The sequence below is a fragment of the Strix aluco genome, chromosome 1 (assembly GCF_031877795.1).
Source record: "Strix aluco isolate bStrAlu1 chromosome 1, bStrAlu1.hap1, whole genome shotgun sequence".
NCBI lineage: Eukaryota > Metazoa > Chordata > Aves > Strigiformes > Strigidae > Strix > Strix aluco.
Window position 1 is genome coordinate 97,903,624 of NC_133931.1, and position 27,659 is coordinate 97,931,282.

Genomic DNA, 27,659 nt, shown 5'->3' on the forward strand with positions numbered 1-27,659 from the left:
TGTTGTTATTTTAATTAACCAAGGCTGCTTTCATTTGCTCTATGCCAAAGAACAAAATATTATTGGGGATCTCATGGTCCTTTGTCAACCACCGGTCTGCAGTTTAATGAAGTAACTGTGGTTTTGCTAATGTCTCTTCAGAATTAGCATCCTGCTAGTGTGATTATAGTTTCCTTTGATTAAAAAGCAGCTAAAGCTGAACGGAATTGCTTTCAGTGGAAAGGGAGAAGATAGCCTGAGAAGCTTGGAAACCTACAGTGGGTTAAGCACTCTTACTGCTTATGCCACTACAGCAGAGGGAAGAATCTGATGAATGCTATGGAAAATGTTGAGTGTTTTCTTTCCTCTTATGTGCTGCCGGTGACAGCAAGCACCACAAATATGAAATGACGGACTAAGTACAGCAGCAGCAGGTACTTTACACTGTTATTGGGGTTTATTTATCCTTAAAACCAAATGAAGCCATTTGTTAAAAATATGTTTTCCTAGATTAATTGAATTGACCCAAAACTCAATTGTATCAACGCCTTTTGTGAAATCTTAGCACAGTAAGAAAAGAACATTGCTTTCCTGCTTTTAATGCACACGTGTATGCATGGATGCTTCTGAATGTATAACTCGAGTTACTTGTACCTCTTAACAGACTAAGAGGTATGTATTTAAGGACTTTACTTCCTTTTTTATGTTTGATTTTTTAGCTTCAAACCATTAGATACTCTGAGGGAGGTATGCCTCTTGACAGGAGATAATCTAGTAACCCTAGAGAGGCAAAAAATAGAGCAGAGGCTTCCAGCCAGCAGGCTTCCAGACCATCTCATCTGTCCATTTTTACCCCCTCCTTCTCTGGGGTAGGATTTCATTCACCTCAGGCAAATAACTTTTATGGTCATAATTTTAAAAGTATGTAGTATTGGTGCAGCTTTCTTTCCCACCAGCATGCACAGCTATGACTTTCAGAAAGTAAAAAAACTGTAGTCCCAGCTATGCTGGCTGAGCACACTCACTGACTTGACTCTGACACATTTTTCAGGACTGAAAAATGCCCTTTTTTCCCTGGTTAATACCTGTTCTAGACCTTTTGGGGTTTGGAGCGAAAGGATGATATAAGGAAATTATGGTGTGATCATAATATTAACAGGACAGCTCAAGTAAAAACCTGTGACCAGCCCAGGTATGGAGAAACCTGTAGGGATCTTGAGATGTCCGTGTGTCCTCACAGTTGCACAGCTTAAAGAGCACACAGAAGGGGACCACTTAGTACTATTTATAAGGGAAATGCATATAACCCTGCAATGTGGACGCTCACACCTCATATATATATATAGTTTATACATGGTCTTGCAGGCCTGAAACTGCACTAGTGGACCATAAAGTACTGCGTGGGCCCTGTGACCTGAGCAACTATTATATTTGTTGGAACTGTGTACAAAGACAGGGATTCAGTCCTTACAGCATAGGCAAGCCAGTGGGATACATTGATTTAATCCTGAAATACCCTCCAAATCCAGTTACGAGTCCTGGATTCTAGTCATCGTCTTACTCTGCAGTCACATTGTACTACTGCACTGACAGAACTGGAGAAGGAAAATTCATGCTGAGACAGAGGAAAATCCTTCAAAGACCACTAACTAATCTAGCAGAAGTCATGACTAGGACAATAGCAGAAGAGATAGCCATGAAACCAAAGGAAAAGATGGAGGCAGGTGCTGAGTCATATGGTATCTTAGAAGGGAGGTCATGTAATTCAGAGAAAAGTCAGTGCAGGAATTTGGACACGCAGATGGGCTCACTGAAGTAAGGGTAAAGGGAGCTGGTGTGGATGCAGCATTTTGATGAGGTAAAAAATAAGTGAGAAGCTCAAAGAGAAGCAGGAGGTTACACTAATGCAGATGGGAGTGGGAGATAGTTTAGCCTTTGGACTGAAAGGAATGGGTGTATTTAATGCTAATTTAGTTGGAAAATAGAAGACAGAGAGAGGTGTATATAAAGCACCAATATGGAGTTTGGGCAACAGAATAGCAAAAATGGTGTTGGAAGTAGTGAAACTATGTGAGGGAAGAATGAGGTGTGTGGTTTCATCTTACGAAGTTTGAGTGGCCACGGGACATCCAGGACAGGATGCCAGAGAGGCAATCAGACATGGTAGATGGAACCAAGAGGGAGAGGTCAAGCATAGAAAGACACGAGTTACCTCCAGGGATAAAAGAGCGATCAGGGCTGAGCTCTGAATGCTACCAGAGGAGGGCTGTGAGGGAGATGTTGGGAGAAGCAGGTTGGTGAAGAGTTGCAAAAGTCCCAAGAAAAGACAGACAAGAAGTGAGGAGACAACACAAGTGGAGGTATTTTGAAAGTGCCAGAAGCATGAAGGGGAATGAAAATATTTTCTGAATGTAAACGTGGGAAAGTGACTGATAAGCTTGTAGAGCAGAAGCAGCTAGAACTACAAGAGATTGAGGTGCACTGGAACTGTTGATGGTAAACATCTCCTGGTATGTACAGAGCCCTTCTCAATGTACTGATTTCAGTGGCCTCTGGGAGGGTTGTGGTGGTGCTGGGTCATAGCAGATGACATGACTGATGAGCAGGGGAACAGTAGTTAGAGGAAGAAATACAGGGAGAAGAGATTTCACTGGGTTTTATTGAATGTGTTCATACACTGAAAACTGAGTGCAAATCTCAGTCTCCTGCAGAAGTCTGAGCCTGGATCTGGAACATGGTTTAGACACATCTCTACGTTAGTGTGGCTAGAAAGAACTGTAGAGGTTTCAAAGGTACCCAGCAATGACCTAACAGAAAGAGCAAGTGGAGCAATTGAAGTAGGATACTTTTGATTTTTATGCAGAGGATCTGACAAGAAAACTTAAGTGGAAGGCAGTTACCTAACAGTGCATTGGAAGAGAGGGACTGCACAGAGGAAAGCACAGGTTTTTTATCAGTGTCAGATGAGGGTTCTCAGCTGAGTTCCCACCTCTGCAGAGGATATCTGGGCAGCTTCAGACGTGTCCATCCATGTATTGCTCCATACCTAAGTTCCTCATCTGTAAAATGAAGATAATGGGATTTCCTTTCACCTGCCTGGTGGTCTGTAAATAGACTATGAATCTTTTGGGGGAGGTGAGGAGGGGAAGGGCTGTCTCTTGACATTTGCATTCCTGCTGCCAAGGACTATGGAGCTTCAGGTTTTTGGGGTCTCTGGGTACAAGTGTAGTGGAAATATAAATAATACTAAGAATTAACATACCCAAAAGGTTTCATTCAGAGCTCAAACCCAGTCTGTTTATTGTATGCTCCTATACTTCAGGGTTTTGCTGTTTAGGCAGAAATAGTTCATTATCTTATATATGCATGAAAACCAGCGTGGACTGAGATACTGTTGCCGTAGGAATTCCAACACTTGTTTTTCTGCTGACGACCTTCTTCTAGAGCTTTTAGATAAATCTTTTCCAAATGGATAGCAGGATCTGGGGGGGGTTGTGTGTGTGGGATGTGTGTGTGTGATTCCCACCTAGAATTGAAGACACTGTTATTTTTTTCAACCAGGAACTTTGAGAACATTTACTTTACTATCACTTAAGAGATTGTCTCCGAGGTGATTATTTTGCTTCCCACAAAAGTAATTATTAAAAAGTTATCTTCTAGACAAGCTGTAAGCCCTGCAAGAGCTGTGTATAAAAATAAGTTTTCCTCCACTAATTCTCACATTATTTCAAATGGTAACTGCTCTTCCGTTACCATCTGTAGAGTGAGCGCAGTGTGCGGCTATGAGGAATTGCAGTCATTTACAACTGTACCTGTTAAAAATCCTAAAATATTTTGGAGGAAAAAAAGTTAGTCTACAGGGAGGGGAAAAGTAGGCAAAAAACAGCATACCTGGTCCTACTGTGAAGTGTGGGAAGCTGATAAACATGTTTGAGGTTTCAACATCTGATATAATTATGCACTGTGCATCTTTAGTCTCTGAGGGTTAGTTACCTTAAAGGAAGGCAGGGAGGGGGAAGACATGGGCTTTCATTGCAGAGTGAAGTATGTCTCCTTGACAGTACAGATCATAAAGTAAAATTGGTTTATTTTTGTTGATTGAACTCTGTAATGTTTGATTTGGGTGAATACGGTGCTGTGCCAGAGAAGGTTGATGAGGTTGAGCAAAGATAGTCCAGATCCCAACAGGCTGCTGGGGAGCTCCCACCAGCATCGCTTTCTGCTTGGGAAGATACGAGCCCTCAGCACTTTGCAGGCTGAGAATAAATGTGCCCTTCTGCGAAGAAGGTGTGATTCCTACTCATGATAATTTCCAGATGGCAAAATCCCAAGGCAGGCAGGACACGATCATTTACCTTTACTTTATCAGGGAGTGGGGAGGGTAGAGTCCCAGCGCCCTGCTCTGGTCAGTGTGTTTTGCACATTAGGAACTAACAGAAACTCATCAGTTACTTGTGGTTTTGTCCTGAGACCAGGGACTAACAGGGCTGCAGTGAGCTGGTGTGGCTGGGCACAGGCTGCAGGCATGGAGGAGGGCAGGGAGGAAGCGAAGAGAAGAGAAAGGTCAGTCGGGCTGTAAGAGGGTGTACCTCTGGCTTACATGCCAAGACTATGCGAACAGCTGACTGGAGGTATGTGAGGCTTTCCTTAAACACTAGCAGTTACTTCAGTTTGTTAGTCCGCAGTTAAAGGAAAGAAAAGGGATGGGGAAAGAGGGAAGGGACTACATCTTCTACTTTTATGTCCCAAAATAAAGCTGAAGAGACACCAGCAAGCCTGGGGCAAGTCATTAACTGCTCATATGCATCTCTGTAGTGACTAACTCATATCCTGTTAAACTGCCTGTAGCAAAAAACTGCTGGTCACAAAATAAGCCAGTTGTGTACTGTTCCAGGAGAAGCTGTGCTGGCAATGGAAAGTTCATGGCCAGGCTTGCACAGGCTGTCACACAGCAGAGCTCCAGGCTTACTTTGAAGAGCCCTGGAAGATGCCTTGTCCAAAACAGAAGTAAAATTTATATCATTGACTGAAACTGTAGGAAAAATATGAGTAATAAGCGAGGTCTTCACTTTTTGGTAAATTAGATAGTACAGGGGAAAAAGATGAACACAAGATTGTATCAAGCTTATGCAAGTCTGAATCTGTTGTTTTCCAGTGAAAACTCCTGTGTCCCTACTGGAGAAATGTTAGCCACCTTTTCCAGGAATTCTGTGTATCTGTGTCACTGATTTGAGGAGTTCTAGGAACAAAAACAACACAAATGATGGAATTGGTCACAATGGCTCAACACCCTCTCATTTTTGTTACACAGTGTTGACATAAGGACACTGATAAGAGGACACCTCAATTCTTCAGGTCTTTAGAGAACAGACAGCTGGCCTGTTTCAGTCCTGTCTCCTCTCATTGATTTCTCTCCTTTTCAATGCTGTAGCTCAGTTATTATCTTTTGATGGCATCTTACCATCCTGCTCTCTATTCTCAGATGAAGTTTAAAGTCTTGGGATATGTAAGCCTCTTAAGTGCAAAGACTGGGGCAACACTGAACATGCAATGAAAAATCAATTCCTTGTGGGGAGCTCAAAAAAGGAGATAAAATGCCATCGAGTATGTTGAAAGCAATACAGTGGTTTTCCTGTATTTAACAATAATGCCCTGCTCTAAGTATTTGTTGTCATCTTGAGTAGTTTTGATTCTTCTGTATCAAGTTAGATACGTCAGAAATGCAATACAGGACTACTTGATAAACCATGAAAGGCCACAGGTTTTCCATGTGTAGAGGGGGAAGGCAGTGCTTGAAAAAGGGGCAAGATGTGGATGATGGCATAGATCGTGGAGGAGCAGGTTCTCATCACACTGTGCTATTACCAGAGCACTTCAAACCATCTGATATTAACCCGGCCAAACAAGCTTGGCTTTCTGTGCCTTTTTTTTTCATCATGTCTTTGATCCCTGCCCAGGTGGGCAGTTAGTTTCCATTTCTGTGTTCTGTCTTTTCTGAGTACTTGCCTTATATGCTTAGAGATGTTTCTATTAGAGGATGGTTTGCACAGTTGGCCTCTTTCTTTCTTGAAACTTGGGATTCTTTAGAAGAAAATGAGATATATGGAAGTACTTCACTTTACATCCGTTATTGGAATTTTATTCATTAATATGCCTGTCATAGCTAAGCAGCAGAGAAATACTGGGTATGTAGGGAAGCGATCAGAAGATGGAGTATTCTGCCATGTGACATCTCTTCCTTTCTTCTCTTTTGTTTGACTTTTTCTTTTAATTTGTAACCACTACTACTTATATCAGTTTGTGCTATTATAATATCTTCTGCCTCTGTTTAAAAATGAGAGTTAATTTCATATTATATCATATATCATTAAAAGCAGCAGAGTTCATTTATGGGCTCCTTGACTGATGAGCAAAATCTATCCTTTGAGTATACTCTTGTATTGATAACATTATCATTCATTGCGGCTACCTCGGCAAAAGAGGCAGACATTCTACATCAATTTTTGTATTGTAAGATTTTATTTCTTGATCCATTTCAGTGGCTGGTGGTAAATGTATAGCTATTCCTTTGTATCTCCTAAGACTGTCTTGTTTGTAGTCAGACAATACCGAATCTGGTTTTCTGTTGTCACCTTATTCAGCCCCCAATTAGCCAGAACATAATTTCAGGAGCACAGCATAAGTGGATGTAGTACCACCTTGCTGACAGTCTGACAGGATGTCTAAAATTAATGGGATATATTTGTAGTCTGTTAAATCGATCATGCCAAGTCTCACACATCTTCCCAAATCCCAAAACCCAGCATCAGGGCACTGGAGTAATTGAAGGGCAGCACCAGAGTATGCACTGGTTCAGCCAGCTCTAGCTGGATGTTGCAATCACTTTCTTAGAAACTGGAGCGTATTGTGATGTTTGCCATTATCTAAATGGATGCTGCAAAGGGGTGAAGTTGGGATATACCTGGAGGCCCCCTTTTTCCTTTGTGACTTTGATTTGCACACTTCTCCGAAAACAGTGATGTTCTTGCCATCCCTGTGAGCCGGAAAACTGTCCTCTTGCTGGTTTTTGGCTCTTGTGAAGTGATATGAATCTTCACTGGTCTGTTGCTTTTAGTCTCTTTGTCTGAGGAAGGATTGGGCGGAGAGGAATAAGGTAATATTTGGTTTTATCACTGTCATCTCTCCCTGACTTTCCTGGCTTTGGGTCCAGCTTACTGAAGATGAGGGAGATCTAGCAGAGCCTCTGCCTTTGGATGAGACTCTTAGATTCAAAAGATGATGAATTATTTCTGTTGCTCTGAAAAACAATGAACACACAGCATAATTTAAATCAAAGATAAAATCAGTCATTGTAAAACCACCTGCTGAAGCTTCTTTGGAACCACTAGACATGTCGTTCTGGCTTGGCTATGCCCAGGCCACCCTGTTTAAAAAGTACCCCCAAATCATAGTGCCCATCAGCCATCATGAAGATGTGCTGTTGAGAGAGATCTCACGGACAAGCACTGTTCCTCTCCAAAGGAAAAATCTGTATCCCAAGTGAGAAAAACCACAAATAAGAGATGACCAGACCTGACTGACAGCCTCTGCAGATTTTCTCTGCATAGTAGAAATTTTGAAGGTTTGAAAATATAACTCAGGAGTAAAAGCCCAACATTTCCCATTTCCCCCCCCCCCTTTTTTTTTTTTCCCAATAAGTAAACTTGTGTCCAAAGAGAAGAGGAAGGCAGGCTTCTGCATATGTATGCTTTATAGTATGCTAGTCAGGACATGGACCAGGGTGAGACACACACAGGGTCCAAGACCTTCGTTTGTGTAACTGAGATTACTATTGTACCCATTCCTTTGCCCCCAACTAGAAGAGGTGTTCAGTCTCAGCTACTTACTGAATATCTGAAGCCCAAAGGTTGCAATTTAAAATGTATGACCTTTTGTGCAGGAAGGGCCCAGTGTATCTGTTGCTTGGGTCATTTTGGAAAGTATGTATGAGATACTTCAAATCTTCTCTTTCCTTCCTCCTGCTCTGAGCTGTGCAGCCCAAGACTGGGATGACATGGCTTAATGCTGCAGTTCAGCAGACGCCCTCCCCTATCACTACTTAAGAGAAGATTCTTGCCCTCTGTCATCTTTTGTATGACATTTTTCAGGCCATTAGTCTAACGGCTTTGTGCAACAGGAGTGCAGGGAATAAAATGAAAATGGGTCCAATTATTTAATTTATCTTGAGAGATTTTGGTAGCAGATAATGATTTTTATTTCACCTTGCCTCCTAAGAGAAGTTGATTATCTGTTTGAAAAAACAGTAATGCTATTTTCAGTCTTTCCTTGTAAAGTTCTGGAAGCACAGAAGTGTAATGATGGTAACACTGACAATATCAGGTCATTTCAAGAAAGGTGTGTCTAAGTTTAGTTAGAAATGTTGATAACAATATCTTCAGCAGTGGACTGAGGGATGTACAGCTGGAACATAAATACTGTTGTCCTGAATGTTAGTTATTCTTTTAACACAGATTCAAGAATCAACAGATGGAAATGTTGGTAAGCAGACTTGAATGCACTGGAGGTTTTAAGATAAATAATTAGAATACTCGTTAACTACATCCTGGCAAATGAGCCAGGCCTGGAAATGCCACTGTAGTCTACTGCATCCACAGTCCATGTATTGGCAGGCTTCTCAAAAGTATTGGTGATCCATATATTCACATCCACATGGACCATAGCCATGGTCCCTAATGCCAGCAGTCCATGTCATGAGGATTATGGCACAGGCTTTATCTTTCTTTACCTATCCATTATGTACAGCTGCTTTGACGTTTCCAATATTCAGATACTATCTGACGCAGCATGTGTGCAGCTCCAATGGTTTTTTAACATGGAGACTTTGTCAAGCTTGCTTTTGGTAAAGTAAATAAATAAATTCAGTAGAAATGTTATTTCTTCTACATCAGCTGAAATTGAACTGATATAAAGAGTATGTGTGTCATGCTGCTATAGAGCTTTATAGCATCTTATCTTTCTCATTTTACTTTCCAATTTACTTAAAATGTCAACACTGCTAAAAATTCAGATTCACAGACTGAACAGTCAGCAGTGCAAGTGCACAGACAGGTGGATGGATGGATGGACGGACAGACAGACAGACAGAGACGGACAGTGGAAGCTCTTTGAACCAGAAGTTGAACCAGTATTGAAAGATCTCTTCCCTCTCCTTCTCCCATGCACCAGCAAGACAGGATGCTCTCCTTAGCTAGCACAGTGGTTTTGCTGTAGAAATAACTTTGAAATTTGGGTTCAGCCTGAAGGAAAAGCCAGGTGCAGAGACTTGTGTGGAACTTTGATTCTGAATTGTACCCTGTCAAGAAATAGAAGAGTGAGATGACTAAAGCTTTTATTAATATTTACAGCCCCAAAGTAATTGTCTGCTGGTTTATAGCCATAAGGGTGAGGGGTTGTCTTATAGCAATCTGCTGTGGCACTTAAGATGGGATTTGCTGCTTGCTCCAGCATCTGAATTGAGAAGAGCAATTTCTGACTGTCTACTCTCTATGGCTGCCAGTCTTTGGCTCCTTTAGCAGCCATTGTAGAGAATTAGACATGATATCAAAATGGGAAAGTAAGGAGGGACTCGTGAGGTTCATTTATGTAGCTTCCTTTCCTTCAAAGTTTCCCCCTTAAGTCGCATGTATAAACAAGCTAGAATTCAGGAGGTATTTTCTTTTCTCTTTCTTGTGTGTCTCATTAAATAAGGACAGCATTTTGCCTGCATTGTTTGACTCTAGGAAAGTACTCAAATTACTAATGTGGGTTTGGCTTTCTATGCATTTCTGTCATCTGAATCAAACACCATTTTCTTTGTGAACTCAATATCCTTGTGCTGTGCATGGAAACCCATGAGCCTAAAAGAAAATAGGGATATCCTGTAGTTCCAGTGAACTGATCCTTTTTTCTCCTATTCATCTCAAGTTGGCAGAACAGCCTGTTCACTAAGCAGCAAGACAGGCGTCTAATACATTTTCTGGCATTGCACAGAGGCTCAAGAAAGACACTTTTTGGCAATATTTTTCTTTGGGTTGTTTTGATTTGTTTTTCTTTCCCTCAGTCTTCTTTGGACATTGGGCCCTGTGTGATAAATAAAAAAAATTAAAATTGCAAGCCTATATGAAGATGGGTGGTAATTTTAGAATTCAGCTGCTCTGACTAGTACAGATATTCCCTGTGATTAGCAAACAAATGAAGGTGTTCTTCACCTGCTATGATTCATTTACTTGAGATTTTTGCGTTACTACTGCATTTGTGGTATACCAGGCTCCATTTTTATGTCTGTAAGTACCTGCAAACATATCTTTTGTTTGTTTCTTGTTTCCTCCCCTTGTAGCAAAATGCTTGGGAGATCTGTCATTATGAGCATCGTCATAAACCTTGTAAAGTTTAAGGTACTCAGCCAGATGTCATGGTTCGGACCAGTCTCTGACTTGCTAATTCAAACCAAATGCTGTTTAAGTAGATATTTTTGAAAATCAGGTTTGGGTGGCAAAGACTTCAGTTCAGTTGGAAGAGTGTATGTGCAAGTCTGACATTTGGCTTGCAGAACGGGATCTGTGACACTTGTAGGATGTTGTACAGATACTTTGCCTGAAAGAGATTGGTACTTAATTCTAAGAACACTGTTCTTCATAGGTTATATGGACAGAGGCAATTTATATTGTCAAAAATGCTCAGAAAGCCTGAAGTTGTTGTGTTTTGGGTTTTTTTTTATCTACTTGGTAGCAGAATCTTGATAACTTTGAGAGGAAATTTTCAGCATTCAGGCAAGTCAGATTTCATCAGTTTGTTGCTTTGTCCGGTGCCAGCAATGAAGGGGTCAGAAAAGGTTACTTTGTTTTAATTGTAAGAAATAACAGGCTTTGGTTGGGTTTTATCCTACTTTTGTATTGAAATGAAATCTCATGCAGATGCCTATCACAGTTACCTTCACAATGTTGCAAAATGAACTTTACTGCCAGTTTCATGGTCAGGTGGCTCTGGATAGGCACACCCCGTCGCACCACTGTTGCGCTCCGCTCGCCTTTGGAACTCGCAGTGTGCCACTGGTTCCTCTCTCAAACACCACAGAAAGGGATCATTCCCATCAATACAGAGGAAAGCACTCATTAAGACCATGCTGTAATGTCTTCTCTGCCAGTTTCTTTTTCTGTAGGTGAATTTTATCTTGCTGGAAAGGTCCTTTTTTACAGCTTTGGCGAGTAAAGTATCTGACATCAATAAGGAGGCATGTTTTAGCATGCAACCAGCATGTCTCAGCCCCACACAAGAAGGACCACACGTAATGCGGTTCATCTTCCCTTGCTCCTCCTGCTCATCTCGTTAGTCATAAGAAAAGAGCAGAGAGCTGTATTTTAGCTTCATTTGCAAAATTTTGATAGCCCTGAGGACAAAATATATCTCTAATTCCCAGGATGGTCATCCAGTTACTAGATGGCTTGGGTAAGCTAATTCTACTTTTTGTGACCTTTGCTGTTCACTTTGGTATGGTCAGAACTTCATTCATTTCTCCCTGCTATGTATAAAGCTGCTGGAACTATTTCAGTAGCTTTTTCAATTATCGTGTTTTCTTGGTTCCCTGTAGTATTTTTTTTCCCTTAGCTCTGATCTAAACTCTTTCTCGTTTACTGAGCTATTTCTGGTTGCTGGACTTGGAATTATTCATGAACTTGAAGCTACGTGCATAGATCCTTCCTTTGACTGTAACATTTCTTAGGTAGATATACCAATTTGATTACCTGATGGGCTCCATCTTTTTTTAAAGGCAACAGCTTTTTTAAAATAAGAGGCTTTCCTCTAAATCTACTGAGCAAGAGCAATAGCCTGCAGAGCTCAGCAACCATGAGACACCCTAGAACTTAATGCTAAAAAAAGAGGGGGAAAAAAAGTGAAATCATAGCTATGAAAACCACATAGAAATACTCCGTGTATTTTAGGCAGCAATCCACCATGCTTTATTCATGACTTTAAAGGAATCGTGGTTATTTTTCTCTCCTTTGAGTATTCATCTCTGAAACTCAAGCCTTTACCATAAGGGCCGAAACAGGTATTTCACCATTGCCAAGGGTCTAAACTAACCATCATTTGAATCAACAGAAGAATTCCCATTATAGTGGCAATCAGAGAAGACCATATGTAGCTGCACTTAGGTACTCAAAGCAGAAGTAGTTAGCCCTTATTTTAAATTCCTGCTACAGGCTGTCTCTTTTCAGAGTCCAGTGAAACATATTTTTTTTGCTAGACTGTTACTGACTTTTTTTTAAAAAAAACCTCATATTTATGCTCATTATAAATGTGCCATTTGGTATAATTACTCTTTTCCTCTTGGCCAACTTCCTACCAGCTTCTTTAAAGAGCAGAAATAGAATTTTTTTTTCCCAAGAGAAGCAATATAGAGTTTACAAGGGAATGGTTTGAACTTTCTAGCTCTTAAATGAGGTACTTTGCTCTTTTTCTCCTAGCCATTAAAGTATAAAAAACTTAAATTTTTATCTTTATGATGATAGTGGTGAGATGGTACCATTCTGTTTAGAAAGTTTAATGTTTGTAATGCCATTTCCTGAACGGGATTCCTTTTAATAAGAAGACACGCCCCTCTCAGGTTTCTGAATAGTCTAAAGATAGTCTTCTAAAGTGCATATTTTTAGTAAAATGAAGTAAAAATATTGGATATTGCTACTTATGAAAACTTCAAAGGATAAAGATCGGAAATCTCTCAGTCCACCAAAAATCTCCTAAGGAATTAGAAGCATTTAATATTTTTTATTCCCATAAGTAAGAATATTCTGTCCCATAACAGACAGACAAACAGGTACTTATTTTGTGAATAAGTAACTGATAAACAGTTACTGTAAAAGTAAAAGTGAGAAAACTCATGGATTAAGATAAAGACAGTTTAATAGGTAAAGCAAAAGCCACACACACAAGCAAAGCAAAACAAGGAATTTATTCACCAGCAGGCAGGTGCTCAGGCATCTCCAGGAAAGCAGGGCTCCATGACGTGTAACGGTGACTTGGGAAGACCAACACCATCACTCCGAACATCTCCCCTTCCTGCTTCTTCCCCCAGTTTTATATGCTGAGCATGACGTCATATGGTCTGGGACATCCCTTTGGTCAGTTGGGATCAGCTGTCCCAGCTGTGTCCCTTCCCAGCTTCTACTGCACCCCACCCTACTCCTTGGCAGGGTGGAGTGAGCAGCAGAAAAGGCCTTGACTCTGTGTAAGCACTGCTTAGCAATAATGAAAATATCTCTGTATTATTAACACTGTTTTCAGCACAAATCCAAAACACAGCCCCGTACCAGCTACTATGAAGAAAGTTAACTCTATCCCAGCCAAAACCAGCACATGTATTGCAGGAGTTACTGGTGTTGCCAGTGGTTGGTGCCCATTTGTAAGATGACGGTCACAAACACCACTGCAACTGTTTTGCCTGGTAGCATTTTGTTTGTTGCACGTAATGTTAGAGCCTTGAATTGCAATAGTCCTGTGGGTACAAGTCGTGCTCAGCTTTCTCGTCTGAATTTTCTGGTGTTGTGAGATTTAATCTCCTTATAGGCTCAGCAAAATACCTTTCAAGGAGGTTTAAAGAGTTGTATTTTTCTAATGCTATGTGCTAGGGGACACAGGTAGTTGTGAGTAGGCAGGTCAATTCCATTTTATCGATGGTTTGGTTTCAGTCTCAGAAACTGAATGGGTTGAATTGTGTCTGACTAATTTGGTGCCCTTTTACAACGGGGTTACAGTGCTGGTGGATAAAGGAAAACCAACTGACATCATCTACCTGGACTTGTGCAAAGCTTTTGATACAGTCCCTCACAACATCCTTGTCTATAATTTGGAGAGACATGGTTTTGACAGAGGGACCATGAAGTGGTTTGACCTTGGCTAAATGCCAGGTACCCACCAAGTTGCTCTATCACTTCCCCCCGCTTCCCCTTTTTTTCTCAACAGGGCAAAGAAGGGAAAGAAAATAAGATAGGAAAAACCCCAACCCTTGTGGGTAAAACAAAAGCAGTTTTAATATAAGCAAAGCGAAGCAAAGGTCCACGCACGGAAGGAAAAAAAAGAAAACAGATTTATTCTTTACTTCCCATTAACAAGTGATGTCGGGCCTTCTCAGGAAGCAGGGCTCCAATACGCATAGTGGTTGCCTCAGAGGAACAAGGGTGACCCCACCCCCTTCCTCCTTTCTCCCAGCTTTATACTGAGCAGACGTCATATGGTATGGAATATTCCTTTGGTCAGTTTGCGTCAGCTGTCCTGGTTGTGTCCCCTCCCAAGATCTTGCCCACCCCGTCCCACTGTGGGGGGGTCGGAAATGTCGGAAAGAGCCTTGGTGCTGTGTAAGCACTACTCAGCAGTAGCCACAACACCATTGTGCTATCAACACCCTGCCAGCTCCCAACATAAAACACAGCAGCATAAGGGCTGCTACAGGGGAAAACCAATTCCGGCTCAGCCAGACCCAGTACAGACCACTTGGTGGATAAGGAATTGGCTTGATGGTCACTCTCAAAGGGTTGCGGTCAATGGCTCTATGTCCAAGGGGAGGGCAGTGACAAGTGGTGTTCCTTGGGGATTGGTGTTGGGACCAGCAATGTTTAATATCTTTGTTGGAGACATGGACAGTGGGATTGAGTGCACCCTCAGCAAGTTTGCCAATGACACCAAGCTGTGCGGTGCGGCTGATGCACTGGAGGGGAGGGATGTGCCATGCAGAGGGACCTTGACAGGCTTAGAGGTGAGCCCGTGCAAGTCTCATGAAGTTCAACAAGGCTAAGTGCAATGGCCAATCCTGCACATGGGTTGAGGCAATCCCAAGTACAGATACAGGTTGGGCGAAGAGTGGATTGAGAGCAGCCCTGCAGAGAAGGACTTGGAGGTAGTAGTGGATGGAAAACTGACTATGAGCCAGCAATGTGTGCTTGCAGCCCAGAAAGCCAACTGCATCCTGGGCTGCATCAAGAGAAGCGTGACCAGCAGGATTCTTCCCCTCTACTCAGCTCTTGTGAGACCCCATCTGGAGACTGCATTCAGTTCTGGGGCCCCCAACATAAGAAGGACATGGACCTGCTTGAGCAGGTCCAGAGGAGGCCACAAAGATGATCGGGGGGCTGGAGCACCTCCCCTGTGAGGACAGGCTGAGAGAGTTGGGGTTGTTCAGCCCAGAGAAGAGAGGGCTCCAGGGAGACCTTACTGGGGCCTTCCAGTACTTAAAGGGGACCTACAGGAAAGGTGGGGAGGGACTCTCTATCAGGGAGCATAGTGATAGGACAAGGGGTAATGGTTTTAAACTGAAAGAGGGTAGATTTACATTAGACATAAGGAAGAAAATCTTTACTGTGAGGGTGGTGAGACACTGGAACAGGTTGCCCAGAGAAGTTGTGGCTGCCCCCTCCCTGGCAGTGTTCAAGGCCAGGTTGGATGGGGCTTTGAGCAACCTCGTCTAGTAGAAGGTGCCCTTGCCCACGGCAGGGGGATTGGAAGCAGATGATCTGTAAGGTCCCTTCCAACCCAAACCATTCTATGATTCTATATTATTCTATAAATGTGGGTTCATTCACCTCCCAACATGTTTGCACTTAGAGGCTGCTCCCCTCCAGGTTGCATGCAATGGGCTGGGGCTTTCCAAGAGCCTGGTTTTGTAATGGCAACTTAGAAAGGGCCAAGTTTGTTCCATACATGAGTTTTCAGTATGGCAGTGTGATTACAGTATGAGGAGGGTGCTTTGGAGGCAACGCTCTAGATGGGAAATTCTGCTCATAGCTGCCATTTATGCCAGAACAGGAGTTTTTTATGGCAGTTCTTCACAGGCTGAAACGTGGATCCCTCTCGCTGGGTGCCTGTCTAGCTCTGCCAATGGGCCTCTATGTACCCATCCATCCTCTCCTGCTTTCTGGGGAGAGGATCTAGGAGACAGTGCCTCACCTCTCATCTCTCCCCTCATGCCTTGGATAGAAGATCCCCTACCAGAAGTGAAAGAAAAGGACACTGAGAGGCAGTATCTTCACTTCCCTTTATTCTCCTTTGTGCAGAACTGCACAGGATCAGGCTCTCAACAAACCACAGCTGTGACCAGCAGTTTCTTTCAATCCTGAGTGAAGCAGGAGGTGGTTTGCGTTATTTAACCCAGGGTAAAGCCCAGGAATAGTCTTGGGAGAAGGGTGTTTGTGCTGACAGAGATGGGTGCCCTAACTGTCAGGAGCTGTGCTTCCATTCATGCTTTCTTTCAGATTTTGAATTCTTTAAAATAACACAATTTTAGTAGGATAGATGGGGAGTGCTCTCCCATCTGTCATAGTGTGAAGTGTGGTAGTGTTCCCAAGGAAAATGGGAGATGTGGGCTTGAGCTTTGCCAAGAGGAGGGTGAAAGTGACCCTGTGGTTCTCCTGTCCTCCAAATAAGTGCTCTACCTGCTCTAACAGAAAACTCCTTGCATCTCATTCTACTGCCTCTGCTTTCTGAAAAGCACCAACTGTGCATCTTCTTCCTGCTTGCCATTTAGGATGGGTAAAATTTCCCTTCCTTCCAAGCTGAAGTTTCTTACAGGAGCAATTCCTGGTACTTGTGGAATCATCTTCCTATAGGCCCAAGAAAAGTAAGATGCCTGGTTTACTTCTGCTGGCCCTGTTGTTCTCTTGGTTGGCCTCCGGTTGTGCTCCATTTGTAGTGGCTGCTCTGAGTCCCGTTTTGGAGCTGCTGAGTCTCCCCATAGTGTGTGTGGTGCGTAGGACAGACCTCTGAGTTCTGCTCCAGTGTCTGGGTGCCCAAAAGTGAGGAGCTGCAGTACTGTTTATTTGATTTAGCTTTGAATCTACATATAATAAACACTTAAGAGATGGAAAATCCAGTGAGTAATAAGAGCAATAAGGAATACACAAAATAGCTGATATCAGTGAAATCTAACAATCCTTATTTTCTATAATTGCAGGGTTTATAGGAACCTGATAAAGTACTTCTGTTGCGAGTCAAAATCTTGTGTACTATGTTATAATACAGAGAATACTTGGTGTTTTGAGAGATTTCATATCAATAAAGGCATTGAGTGTGATGCATGCGGTGCAGTATAGTTTGCAGAGGTTAAAAAAATAGCTTTCAGATTGCAATCAGCATGAATAATTAAGGTTTTACGTCAAAATGTGGGGAAGTCAAAAGCAGGGTCCTAAAGGGATTGGACTTCCAAAGCTATTCTTTGCACTTCTGTTCTGACAAGAGAAATAAATACACTGAGAAAGAGAGATCACAGCAGACAGCAGAGCCGTAACACGGTCTGATACCTGTGCTGAAACAGGCAAGTGTAAAGGGGGAGAGATTCAGATTATGGATACAATGCAAAGTGCTGCACACCTGGGGAGCGGGAATAATTGGCAGGGATTTGGAAAATGTGAGTGCTGCTTAGCATGCAAAGGAAAGCTACTGACAGCCTCTTCATGGCTCATAAACTCACTACACCAACTCAGTCAGTGCCATTGCAAATGCATACATCCAGTGGGAGCTGTTGTCAACCAAAGAGGTAATCATCCTCGTTTGGCAAGACTGCATTTAGACTGCTGCATGCCATGCCTCCTCTTTCACGGAAAAACAGACTTTTGAGAAGTTAGGAAAAGTTTAAATGGGCAATTGAAATAGTAAAGGCAGGGCTGATGAAAATTAATTCCAGGTGCAAAGGGAAATTAAAGGGAAATAACTGAACAGATGATAATAGAAGAGCAGAAAACGAACCATTTTCTTGAAAGAAAAACAAGGTGTTTTTTTAATTGAAAGTGTTCCCGTTCAGGTAAAGAGAAGACATAAATGCTCAGCAATTAGAGTAGTCGTTCAGGTTTCCTGTCATTTCAAAAAGACACATGATGCGTCTACATCTTGTATTGAACAAAGCTGCTAGAATAAGGTATGTGCAGTCTGAAGTGAAGTATATTCAGAGTGCAGAGTTCAAAAGAAACCTTGCAACAGGAGTTTGTTGGAACGTAATCTGCAGAAGAAAGACTGGTTGGATGTGGATTGGGAATAAGGAGTATTATGTTGTTATTCTTTTTTATTTATGGAAAGTTATTGTCATTAAATAAAATGGCACATTTAGTTAATTGCATCTTTAGGGCCAAGGTTATTTTCAGCCTGTTACTACTGATTTGCGCAAATATAACAAAGCACAGAATCTACCTTTGTGAAGTAAATTGCCTGTTAAGATAATCATGTGTCTGACTATGAATGAGGAGTGTTAAGAAATGGTCTGAGAGAAAACCTAGTGTGATTACCAGTGAGGAAGGTAATATTAAAGATCATGGGTGGGACGGGTGGGCTTCAGCAATGAAATTGCTCTGTATACCTGAATGCGGTTAAGAGTGGGGTTTTTTTCTACAATGGAAGCTTGGGTATATTATGTATCAGCAACATTAACAGATGTTGTGATTCCCAGACAGATTTGGGAATGACAAAACTGGTTGTCATTCTCTGGGAAAACTCAAGTCATGCTGTCTTTGGGAGGGCTTTTGATCTGTCTGCTACGCTTCTCAAATCCAGAAAGTAGGTGACCTCTTACTGGACCTTCTGGAAATTAACACCCTATTGAAAGATGTGGAAAGCTCATAAGAACATACAGAATAGGTCTGAAATGGCCTGGCCTCTTTCTTCTTGGACTGTTTGGGAGAACTGCTTTTCAAACTGCACCTCCTCAACCTGCTGATTTTGTCCACGTCTGTCTCCATGCAGTATATTACAGCCCACAAACCTCAAAGTGACTTTAACCAGAAAAAAAACCCTCAAGCCGAGGGTTAGCTTCAAATTAAAAAAAAAAAAAAAAAAGCGGGTAAAAGAAGAAATTAGCTTTTTAGACCTTGTAATGTTTTACATCTTTGTAGTATATTTCAATCATGTTTGTAAAATTTCTTTAACATCACCTGGATGCAAAATATTTTGCTTTGTGGTCCTTTTTCTCATTAAAACTAGAAGTCTTGCTTAAGCCCTTCAGTCTATATGAACTTAAAAGGTCTTAAGGCCTGCAGTAAAACGTTGAGAGCTGTCTCACAGCCAAACTGGGTGTGAAAAGCTCTCAGGTTTAGTCTCCCCATTGCTATTCTGAGATGACAGCTCGGACAGAAGAAAGTGGGAGGGGAGTGCATCACCCTCTTGCCGTAAGTGCAGGTCCCAGCATCTCTCTGTGTCTCAGGAAGATGTTTCAGATTCTGGAAAAAATTCAGAACAAATGCCCAAAAGCACCAACTATCAGCAGCAACTGTGACCTGTAAGTAGCACATTTGTGGTACCAGCCTCAAGATGAGACCTCACCAGTGTGACTGCAGGCACTAATGCACATGGCAGTTACCTCTTCCAGTTCAGCAGTCTGATCAAGCTGGGACTGCTGGGACTGCTTTCCTCTTTGAAGGCAAAACAAAACGACAACCAAAAAAAAAAAAAAAAAGAAAGAAAAAGAAAAAAAGTGCAAGGCCTGGGTTGGTTTCCATTGGAGCAAGAACCACCTTTTTTGGGAACAGCAAGGGTGTGAAACCAGCCTACGGAGCCTGCTGTCAGCAGTGGGTGTCGCAGCCCACAGCCAGTCAATAGTCATTAGGAGCCAAAAAGGCAGAGAAACCTGGCCAACTCAAGTAAAAGATGCAGCAGTAAAGAAGAGTGCAGAAATCTGGCGTTTACTTCTCGCATCATGGTCTGCTTTTATTCTTGCTGTATTAAAACTGTCATGGCTTTATGCTAATGTAGTTCATTCCTAGCCAGTGATTATTACGCTTTGAATTAGTAGTGCTTTTGAGAGCATTTTTCATGAAAAAAAATGAGGTAGTCTTTCTGAGAAATAGGAGCAAGAGCGAAAAAGAGCTGTTACTTGCATTAGCTTGGAGCTGTGTGTGTTTCAAGAGAATGAAGGAGAAGGGCTGTGTTCATGGCTGATGAAGAGCACAGTAGGACTCCCAGGGCACAGATCCATGTGAGAGATGATACTGAAATTCAGGGAAGACCAGTCAAAATATGGAAATGTTTTTGATGCTGTGTTTGGCTTTTAATGAACCTGCCCTTTGGGTAAATTCCTTTTGACTCCGATGTTAGTTTTGCTCGACTGTGAATCCGTACTCATTTACCCTGAATGGGAAAAGCTTCCCGGGGCAGTGAGAGCACAGCTGGTGTGGGACAAAGAGGATGTATGAGGAGAGAATCTTTAAGGGATGTCAGTTCTCCAGGGAATGGCCTCAGCAGTACCAGCTAGGACCAGCTCTCAAAGAGTTGTTGTTGCAACTCTGAGATTTAGTAAATAAGGCACTGGGGTAGCAGAAATGGTGGCTCAGTGATGGGGAAAAGGAGAGAGGGTGAGCAGCAAGAGGAATTTTAGTACGTTTCAGCTGTGCGTTTATGCAGCAGGAAGCCTAATTCAGCAGCAGTAGTGTGTATTCCCAGTTTGCTCAATGGGCCACTTCTACACTCTATCCCCCAAGTAAGGCAGCAAAGGAAATTGCAGCAGCCCGTTACTTTTAGCAACACCTCTAGAAGATCACAGCAGTGGAACACAGTGTGATCTTACATACTTTAACTAGAGGCATCTTAAAAATGGAGGAGGGGGAAAAGGCATGGTTTCTTTGGATCTGCGTGTAGAGGGAGGTGGTCTGCATCCCATGCTGGTCTTCAAAGCCCAGCAAGTTCCAGTGAAATCAGAAAGTATAAGGAAATTTCTGATTTCCTCTTCTTTTTACCCCATGGTTTGTTTACCATAACCAGGCAATTTCCAGCCTCAGTTCAGCATGTCCCAGGCCCTGTACAAGGCAGAGTTTTGTAACGGGTTCTGTGGTTAAGAAGGTATTTCTCTAAGCAGTCGGGCACAAAGAGCTGGAACAGAATGAAATGCTTTGGCTGGATTACCTTTTTTTCTTCTGCTTTAAGTGGAAAGAAGATGTTCTCAGAAATGTCTGTCTTTGTCTCCATTACCCGAAAGAATAGTTCTTTTTAACCGTTTCCACTGAAACACGGGCTGTCTGTCTTGCTGACTACCTTTTTTTTTCTCTGGAAAGTTATAGGCAGCTGTGTCTGGAAGTGATATTTTACAGGAAAAAGGATTGTGTTGCCAATGTTAAAAACAAACAAAAGAGCAATAACAAAATAACCAACCTTCTTGCAAAAACCTGAGGGGCTCAAATAGCATTTCAGTTTGGAGTTCTGATAATGAAACCTCCTTTGTGTTAGAAATTTGTCTCTGGCTGTTCCCATGAAAACCAACCTAAATTCAGCACACTTAAAGCTTTGGAAAAATTTCCATTGAGACACGTAAGAATTTGCCAGCCAAAATCTCTGGTGGTTCTGTCAGAGTGGAGTGGGTGTGCTCATCCTTTCAGAGCAATGTTTTTGCTGAGGTTCCTGAGCCCATGCTCATGGCTGAGGTCAATGCTTAATATACTAGGGATGAAATAGAAACAGTGGGCTGCTGTCTTCAGAGCAGGAGGGATGACGATCTGTGTCCTGTCTTTATGCATCCAGACTCTGTGTGTGCAAACCACTCAAATCAGTTTTACTGGCAGTGTCGCATTACAACACAAGCCTGGGAAATGGTATCCCTTAAAAAAAAAAAACAGCAACAACTTAAAAAAACCCCACAAAACCCCCTCCTGTATGCTGACTGAATTACGCAGATGATTTTTTTTTTTTTTTTTAGGGAGAGAGAGTGCATGCTTCAGCCCAAGGCTGGGAGAGCTTATTGCAGCCCTGGCAGCTGTGTCATGGAGAGACCTTCTCTCCTGGGCTACTAGTACCTTCCCTGTGTCGATGTTTTCCTTTGTGATCCTGGCTTACCTCTTTCTGTGCCTCTAATCACAGGCATGTTATTTCTCAAAACTATCAGCATACATTTTCCCTGCAAATGTGAGGGGAGGACTATGCAGTGTAACTGCACCAAGTGACCACCCCCAGACTTCTCTTGCTGTCATCAGGGAAAATTTTTTTTAAGTATTGAGACTATGATGATGTATTACAGTGTAAATGTTGCAGAAAGCTAATTTTTTTTAACAACAGAAGCTCAGTGAAAACCTGTAATCCCCCTAGGGAATTCAGCCTTAAGTGTGGAATTAAAATTCTCCAAGTCCCTGTGTTAAAAGTAAGTATAAGAATTGGAGGGGAATGAGTGAGCAGAAAAGTGGGACTAGAAGGAACCTTCTGAATTTTTAGCACATCTGTCACTAGGAAGTTCCTAATGCAGCCCCTTTTGTAACCCAGGCAGTTTTAATGGACATGGTAACTATACTAGAGGGTCATTATTTATCAGGGTCCTTGCTCTTGATAAATATTAGTTCATGGAAATGTCTCTTTCCATTGGAAAAAAAAAGACTTGAAATATTTCTTTTTAGTAGTATCGCATCATTTTTTGGAGCTTTCTTTTCCCCAGTCTCTGTCGTGCTTCCCCAGGAATGGCTGGTGGATGGACTGCCAGCTGTCTAGAGCAATGCAGAAAAATTTGTTAAAGATTATAACTTTGGTATTGTAATAATCTATATTCCTTTTGAATCTGATTTTAATACTCATCTTTACAGTAGATTATGGATTCCACTGAAAGGAAAGAAAATAATGTTAAAATAATGACTACAGTTTTTTCCCTTTTTTCCTTTTCTCTGTAACCATGGAAAATTTTGACCATCTGTGTGGTTCTCTGATAATTTATTAAAGCATTTATTTCACTTCCCCCCCCCCCCTTTTTTTTCTCTCCTTTTCTTGCTGAAACTACAGCTGAGGAAGTGGAAAGACTGGCTGCAATGCGTTCAGATTCTCTAGTACCTGGGACTCATACGCCTCCAATCAGAAGAAGAAGCAAATTTGCTACTCTAGGAAGGCTTTTTAAGCCATGGAAATGGAGGAAGAAGAAGAGTGAAAAATTTAAGCACACTTCAGCAGGTAATAGTTGTGGTCGGGTTGGTTTGTTAATCTGGAACTGTTTGTTCAACACGGCTAAAAATCTGTAATGCAGCCCCAATTTCTATATGTTTTTAAAGGTTGAAGCTTGGCTTGGAGAGATTTCTCAGATTCTAAGAAATCTTTAACTTTGTTACCAGCTTTTACTTTTAAAAAATCTCAAACAGTGTGTTGGGTGCACTACAGTTAAAGCAGCGGCTCACCAAAGCTGTATATTCAGGTTCTGCTACTAGAGCTAGAAGGTAACAAGAGATTATGGGTACAGGAGATTATGGGTAAAGGAAATGGCAGTATGAAAAGACAATGTTAGTGGAGGATTTAGTCACATTCAAACTCCTGTAAGAGCTAATAGAAGAGTGAGAAAAATACATAACAAAGGAGTTGACACTGTATTGAGTAACTTGTGTAACCACGAATTATTTGTTCCATTGGGCAGGAAAGATGTGTCACTTGTTTTCTGAGAAAAACAAATCTCTCTTTCTGCCACATCTCTCCTTCTACCATCGCTTTCTAACACTCCTAGTTTTAAGATTCTTTTTAATTAAAAAATAAGTACGGAAAACCGCAAAAACATGTTTTTATATTGTAAATTGATCTAAGCAAGAATCCCAGATTCAGGCACTGATGCACATGGTAGAAGTTTTAACCTGGCGTGTTTGTTTTCAAGCTTTGTGATCTATTTAGACAGTTTATTTTTTCTTTGTTCTTCCACGATAACTAATAATTACTCCATGTGGTTTTGCAAGTCTTGAGCCTGGATTGTCTGTGAGAAACATGAATTTTCTTCTGATTTCTTATTGTTCTCACTAGAACTAGAAAGCAGGGAGTGACTGTTTTGCTCCTTTAAGTGCCAGACAAGGCTTGAGTTACAGCCCAGTTGCTCTCTGACCTGTTTATTGCACAGTGGAAGCTTTCAGGCAGGGCTTGACTGTACCTTCTGGCACCCCGAAGCCTGTGCTCCTGAAAATAGCCCATAATTGCGTGTGAAGTCTCATTTAGCTAAGTGCAAATTCTTGCATGAGGTTAAATGCAGAATAGGGGTTTTCAGGGTTCATACCTGAAGGTGCTCTTTACTGTGTGCTGTTTAAGCTGCTCTCTGATTCGTCAGGCAAAGACTAATGAACTAGAATAGATGGCTGTATTACTCTGAGTGATGATCGTATTTTTTGATTTCACAGCTGAGAACCTATTGTCACCAAAAATGACATGTTTCTGCAAAACAAAAGGCTTGTCTTTCATGTTCTCTATCAGTTGTAACCATAGTGCAATGTAGTAGGATTTCCATGAAAATCATACAGGTCTTAGGGATATGTGGATGCAGTGGTGACAACTACTTTGAAGCTAGTTCCAGCATGCTGGGTTAGTTGGTTACAACTAGGAGGATAACCACGGCAGTTCAGGACCTACCATGGATTGCAAAAGCCTGGTATTCTGGGAGCTGAGGCTGAGCAGCATACTGCTGTTTAGACTGATTAGTTTGAAGCTGGCTTGAATACACCTGCTCAGTCTGCTCTGGGCATTACAAGAAGTGTTACGTAGATTTGCCCCATTTACCAAAACATTTGGAAAGTACACAGTGATTAAAACCAGAGTAAAAACATGTATTTCATCTTCTCAGAGGAATAAGAAGCTTTACTAGATATGCCAGCATATCTCCTCCCCTAGTAAGAGGGACTTCAGTGGCTGAAAAACTAATTTAAAAGCTGGGTCTCCAGGTTGCAGAAATGTTTGTTGATTGCAGTACTGGGTTTTATCTCAGCTGAATCCAAAACCTTTCTTTTTTTAAAAAAAAAAAAATCATTTCTAGTAAGCTAACAGTATCCTGCAGCTGCTCTGCAAAATTGGTATTCCTGTCAGCTCCCCTGCTACTAACTGCAGCAAAATTGACAAGGCTGTCAAATTTGCTGAGCACCCTGCAGGAGGCAGGGGGAGAGGTTTACTTCTGAACTGTACGAGAGCTGGCGACCCCACAGTTTCTATCATCCCCAACCCCAGGGAACAGGAATCCACCAGGATCCTACCAGACCCCCATGGCAATTCAGCAGCATTGGTTGAACCTAGAATGTGTAATACAAAAGATTTTACATGCAGAAAACTATCATTTTCCTGCCAGCATTTCCATGACCTCTCATCTAATACCTCTGATCTCACTGAGAAAATATATTTAATTTTTATAATAAATCAAAGGACAAGCTTGTGAGATGGCATAATGAGAGCCAGCATGAAACTTCGTAATACAGGCTTATTTTCTTCTAGTGCACTGATAAATGTGACACTTGGAAAAAAAAAATTCCCATTAGTGTCCTACAGGCATGCACCCAAGCTTTTCCACCTGCAAAGAACATCAGTAATTATCAAAAAATAAATACTAATACAAGTATTTTATTAGGCTCTTATTTGCTGCAACAATAGATTCAATTATTTTTAATGTCAAAAATGGTAAGGGTCAAAACACATGACCTCATCTGTTTAAACTTCCTTTGAAATTAATGGGAGGTTTTTTCTGGGAGAGGACTGGAAGAAAGAGAGAGTCAAGCTGATATTTAAGGTTGAAAGGTTGCCTTTTTCTTGAGATTTCCAAGTGCTAACATTTTGTATCCATATCTTTATCAGACTAAAAGCTCTCATTATTTATTCAGAGATTAACGCTTTAAAACATAGTTCAGTGGACAAAAAAAACCTTTCAGGTAATAGGAAAAGTTATTTTCTGACACCTGGTAGTTGCATAAGATGAGATAGAAAATCTGTAATTTTACTGATGGAGGACCTTACCGTTATGCTTATTATATAAGTTCAGCACATCAATACTCATATTGGGATGTTGTAGTGTCACAAGTCCCCCATCCTCCGTCTTCATTATTGTATTGTCACTGACAAGCAGAAGGTTAAAAGAATGCACGTGTTTCATATACTTCATATGTTTATAGGTTACGTTGGTTTTGATAGCCCCATAGCGACTAAGCAGAAAGGTTTAATGTCTGACATTCCCTTGGTGCTGACTTAGTCATGAAGGTGAAAGTCATGGTTTTTGATGCAGACATCTAATGCCTTTGCATTGCAGTTGGTCTGTCTGTGAGCATCATCATTAGGTATTTTGTAGAGCGGCCAGAGTGGGTAGAAGAGATCACGCTCTGGGGTGGTCTGCTGCAGATGGTAAGCACCAGATGAGCCTGCATCTGGGGTTTGATTTGAGCGATGTCTTCTGCTGGAAGGTGGAGTATTGAGGTTGTTCAAGGTATGCATCGTGAGTGACAGATGGGCTCTTGTCTATGGTCAGGCTCAATCTCCAAGCAAAAGGGAAGGGAGATTATACTGTGTGAGGGATTCCAGTATACCACAGCAGGGCCAGAAACAAGTTAATTCTCACGGTAATCCTCCTCTTGGACAGAAGTGAAGCTCCCCCAGCGCGAAGCATTTTTCAGTGTCAGGACTGCAAATCATTTTACCACAGAAGACCCTAATGAAAGTTCTTTGATGGACGCTGAAACTCCCACAGTACAATATAAACGCTTCTGACAGCGAAGTTTTATATACAGGAAGTTAGACAAAGAAATTAAACTCGGCCACAGTTGTTATTCATGCTATAGTCAAAAGTGTGGTGTATTTTTTTTAACTCACCTAAAATTTCATCTTGCACAGAAAGTATGGAAACCTTTATTACCATGGAGGGCCGAGAGCCCCTCACGGCTATGATAACTGACAGTTCTGGCTTTGGGAGCACAGGCAAACTTCTAAATGGCAAGATTATATCAGTTGATGGGATGGTTTCTCATGCCTGATAAGGAGCCCTCTCACTTATGGCAGAAGAAGCCAGGAAGAAACAGTGAATTTTCTTTGCCCAAGCATGTTTCCTTGGCTGGATGCAGCTGGGATGGCTCCAGCAGCCTGCACAAGGTTTTTAAAGCCACACTGGGCTGCTGTCTGGGTATCAGCAAAGCCAATATCAAGAGAGAAGGCTGACTGTCTCCTCAGCAGACCTTTGTCATTAATACCTTGATCTTGTTCTGCTTGCCTTGATGTGAATTTGAAAACAGTTTCTGGGTGTGCTGTTGTTTTATTGCAGGGCTTTACATGTGCTGGTGAAATGTCATTTCCTGGCCATGTTTTGGAGAAGGAAGTGCTTCTGAAATAAAGAAGCCTGAGGGAAGATGGGTTCTTCTCTTGCTTGAAATATTATTGAAGCTTTTTATCACTGTGTTCATCAAGAGACAAGTGCTTGCAACCTTTCAGCTGCTTGCAGGAGTCTGAATAGGGAAAAATGTCTTGTTTTGCCATTTCACATTTCTGGTGGCCTTCATTTTAAAGAATTGGTGCGTCTGTCTTCCCCCATCCTTGTTCCTCGAGTTGCAGTGCTCAGGCAGAGGGGAGGAGGAAGCATGTAACTTGTACTCTGAGGAAACTCATTGAAATGAGAAGAGGAAAGCAGCGGATGGTGAGAAATTAAGTGGTGTGGAGAAAGCTCAGCTGTAAGTAGGAGAGGTAAGGGATTCAGCAACATTTGGGTTAGGTACGTAGACACCCTGTACAATGAGCAAAGTCCAGTGTCAGAAGAAAGCTCCACAGCTGCTCTATTGCCAAGCAGACAGTTGTCTGAGACAATCAGTAATATTAAAGAGAGAAAAGGAAATCTGTTGAACTCAGCCTCTCTTCCTAGGTACTTTTAAACCTCCTTTTGTGTTCCAGATCCCCCTCCAAGAAATACTCCCAACTTCTTCCACAGGGCAGTGAGGACAGATCAG

General features: G+C 41.8%; 1 protein-coding gene across 7 annotated transcripts in view; it reads left to right on the top strand.

The window, feature by feature from the left end:
- PHACTR1 (phosphatase and actin regulator 1) overlaps positions 1 to 27,659 on the top strand; it is a 317,945-nt gene that overhangs the window by 163,690 nt on the left and 126,596 nt on the right. For all 7 annotated transcript variants that reach the window (XM_074828352.1, XM_074828367.1, XM_074828378.1 and 4 more), the window contains one exon: positions 22,738 to 22,902. In XM_074828352.1, the coding sequence (XP_074684453.1) occupies positions 22,738 to 22,902 (165 nt within the window). The remainder of the gene's footprint in view (positions 1 to 22,737; positions 22,903 to 27,659) is intronic.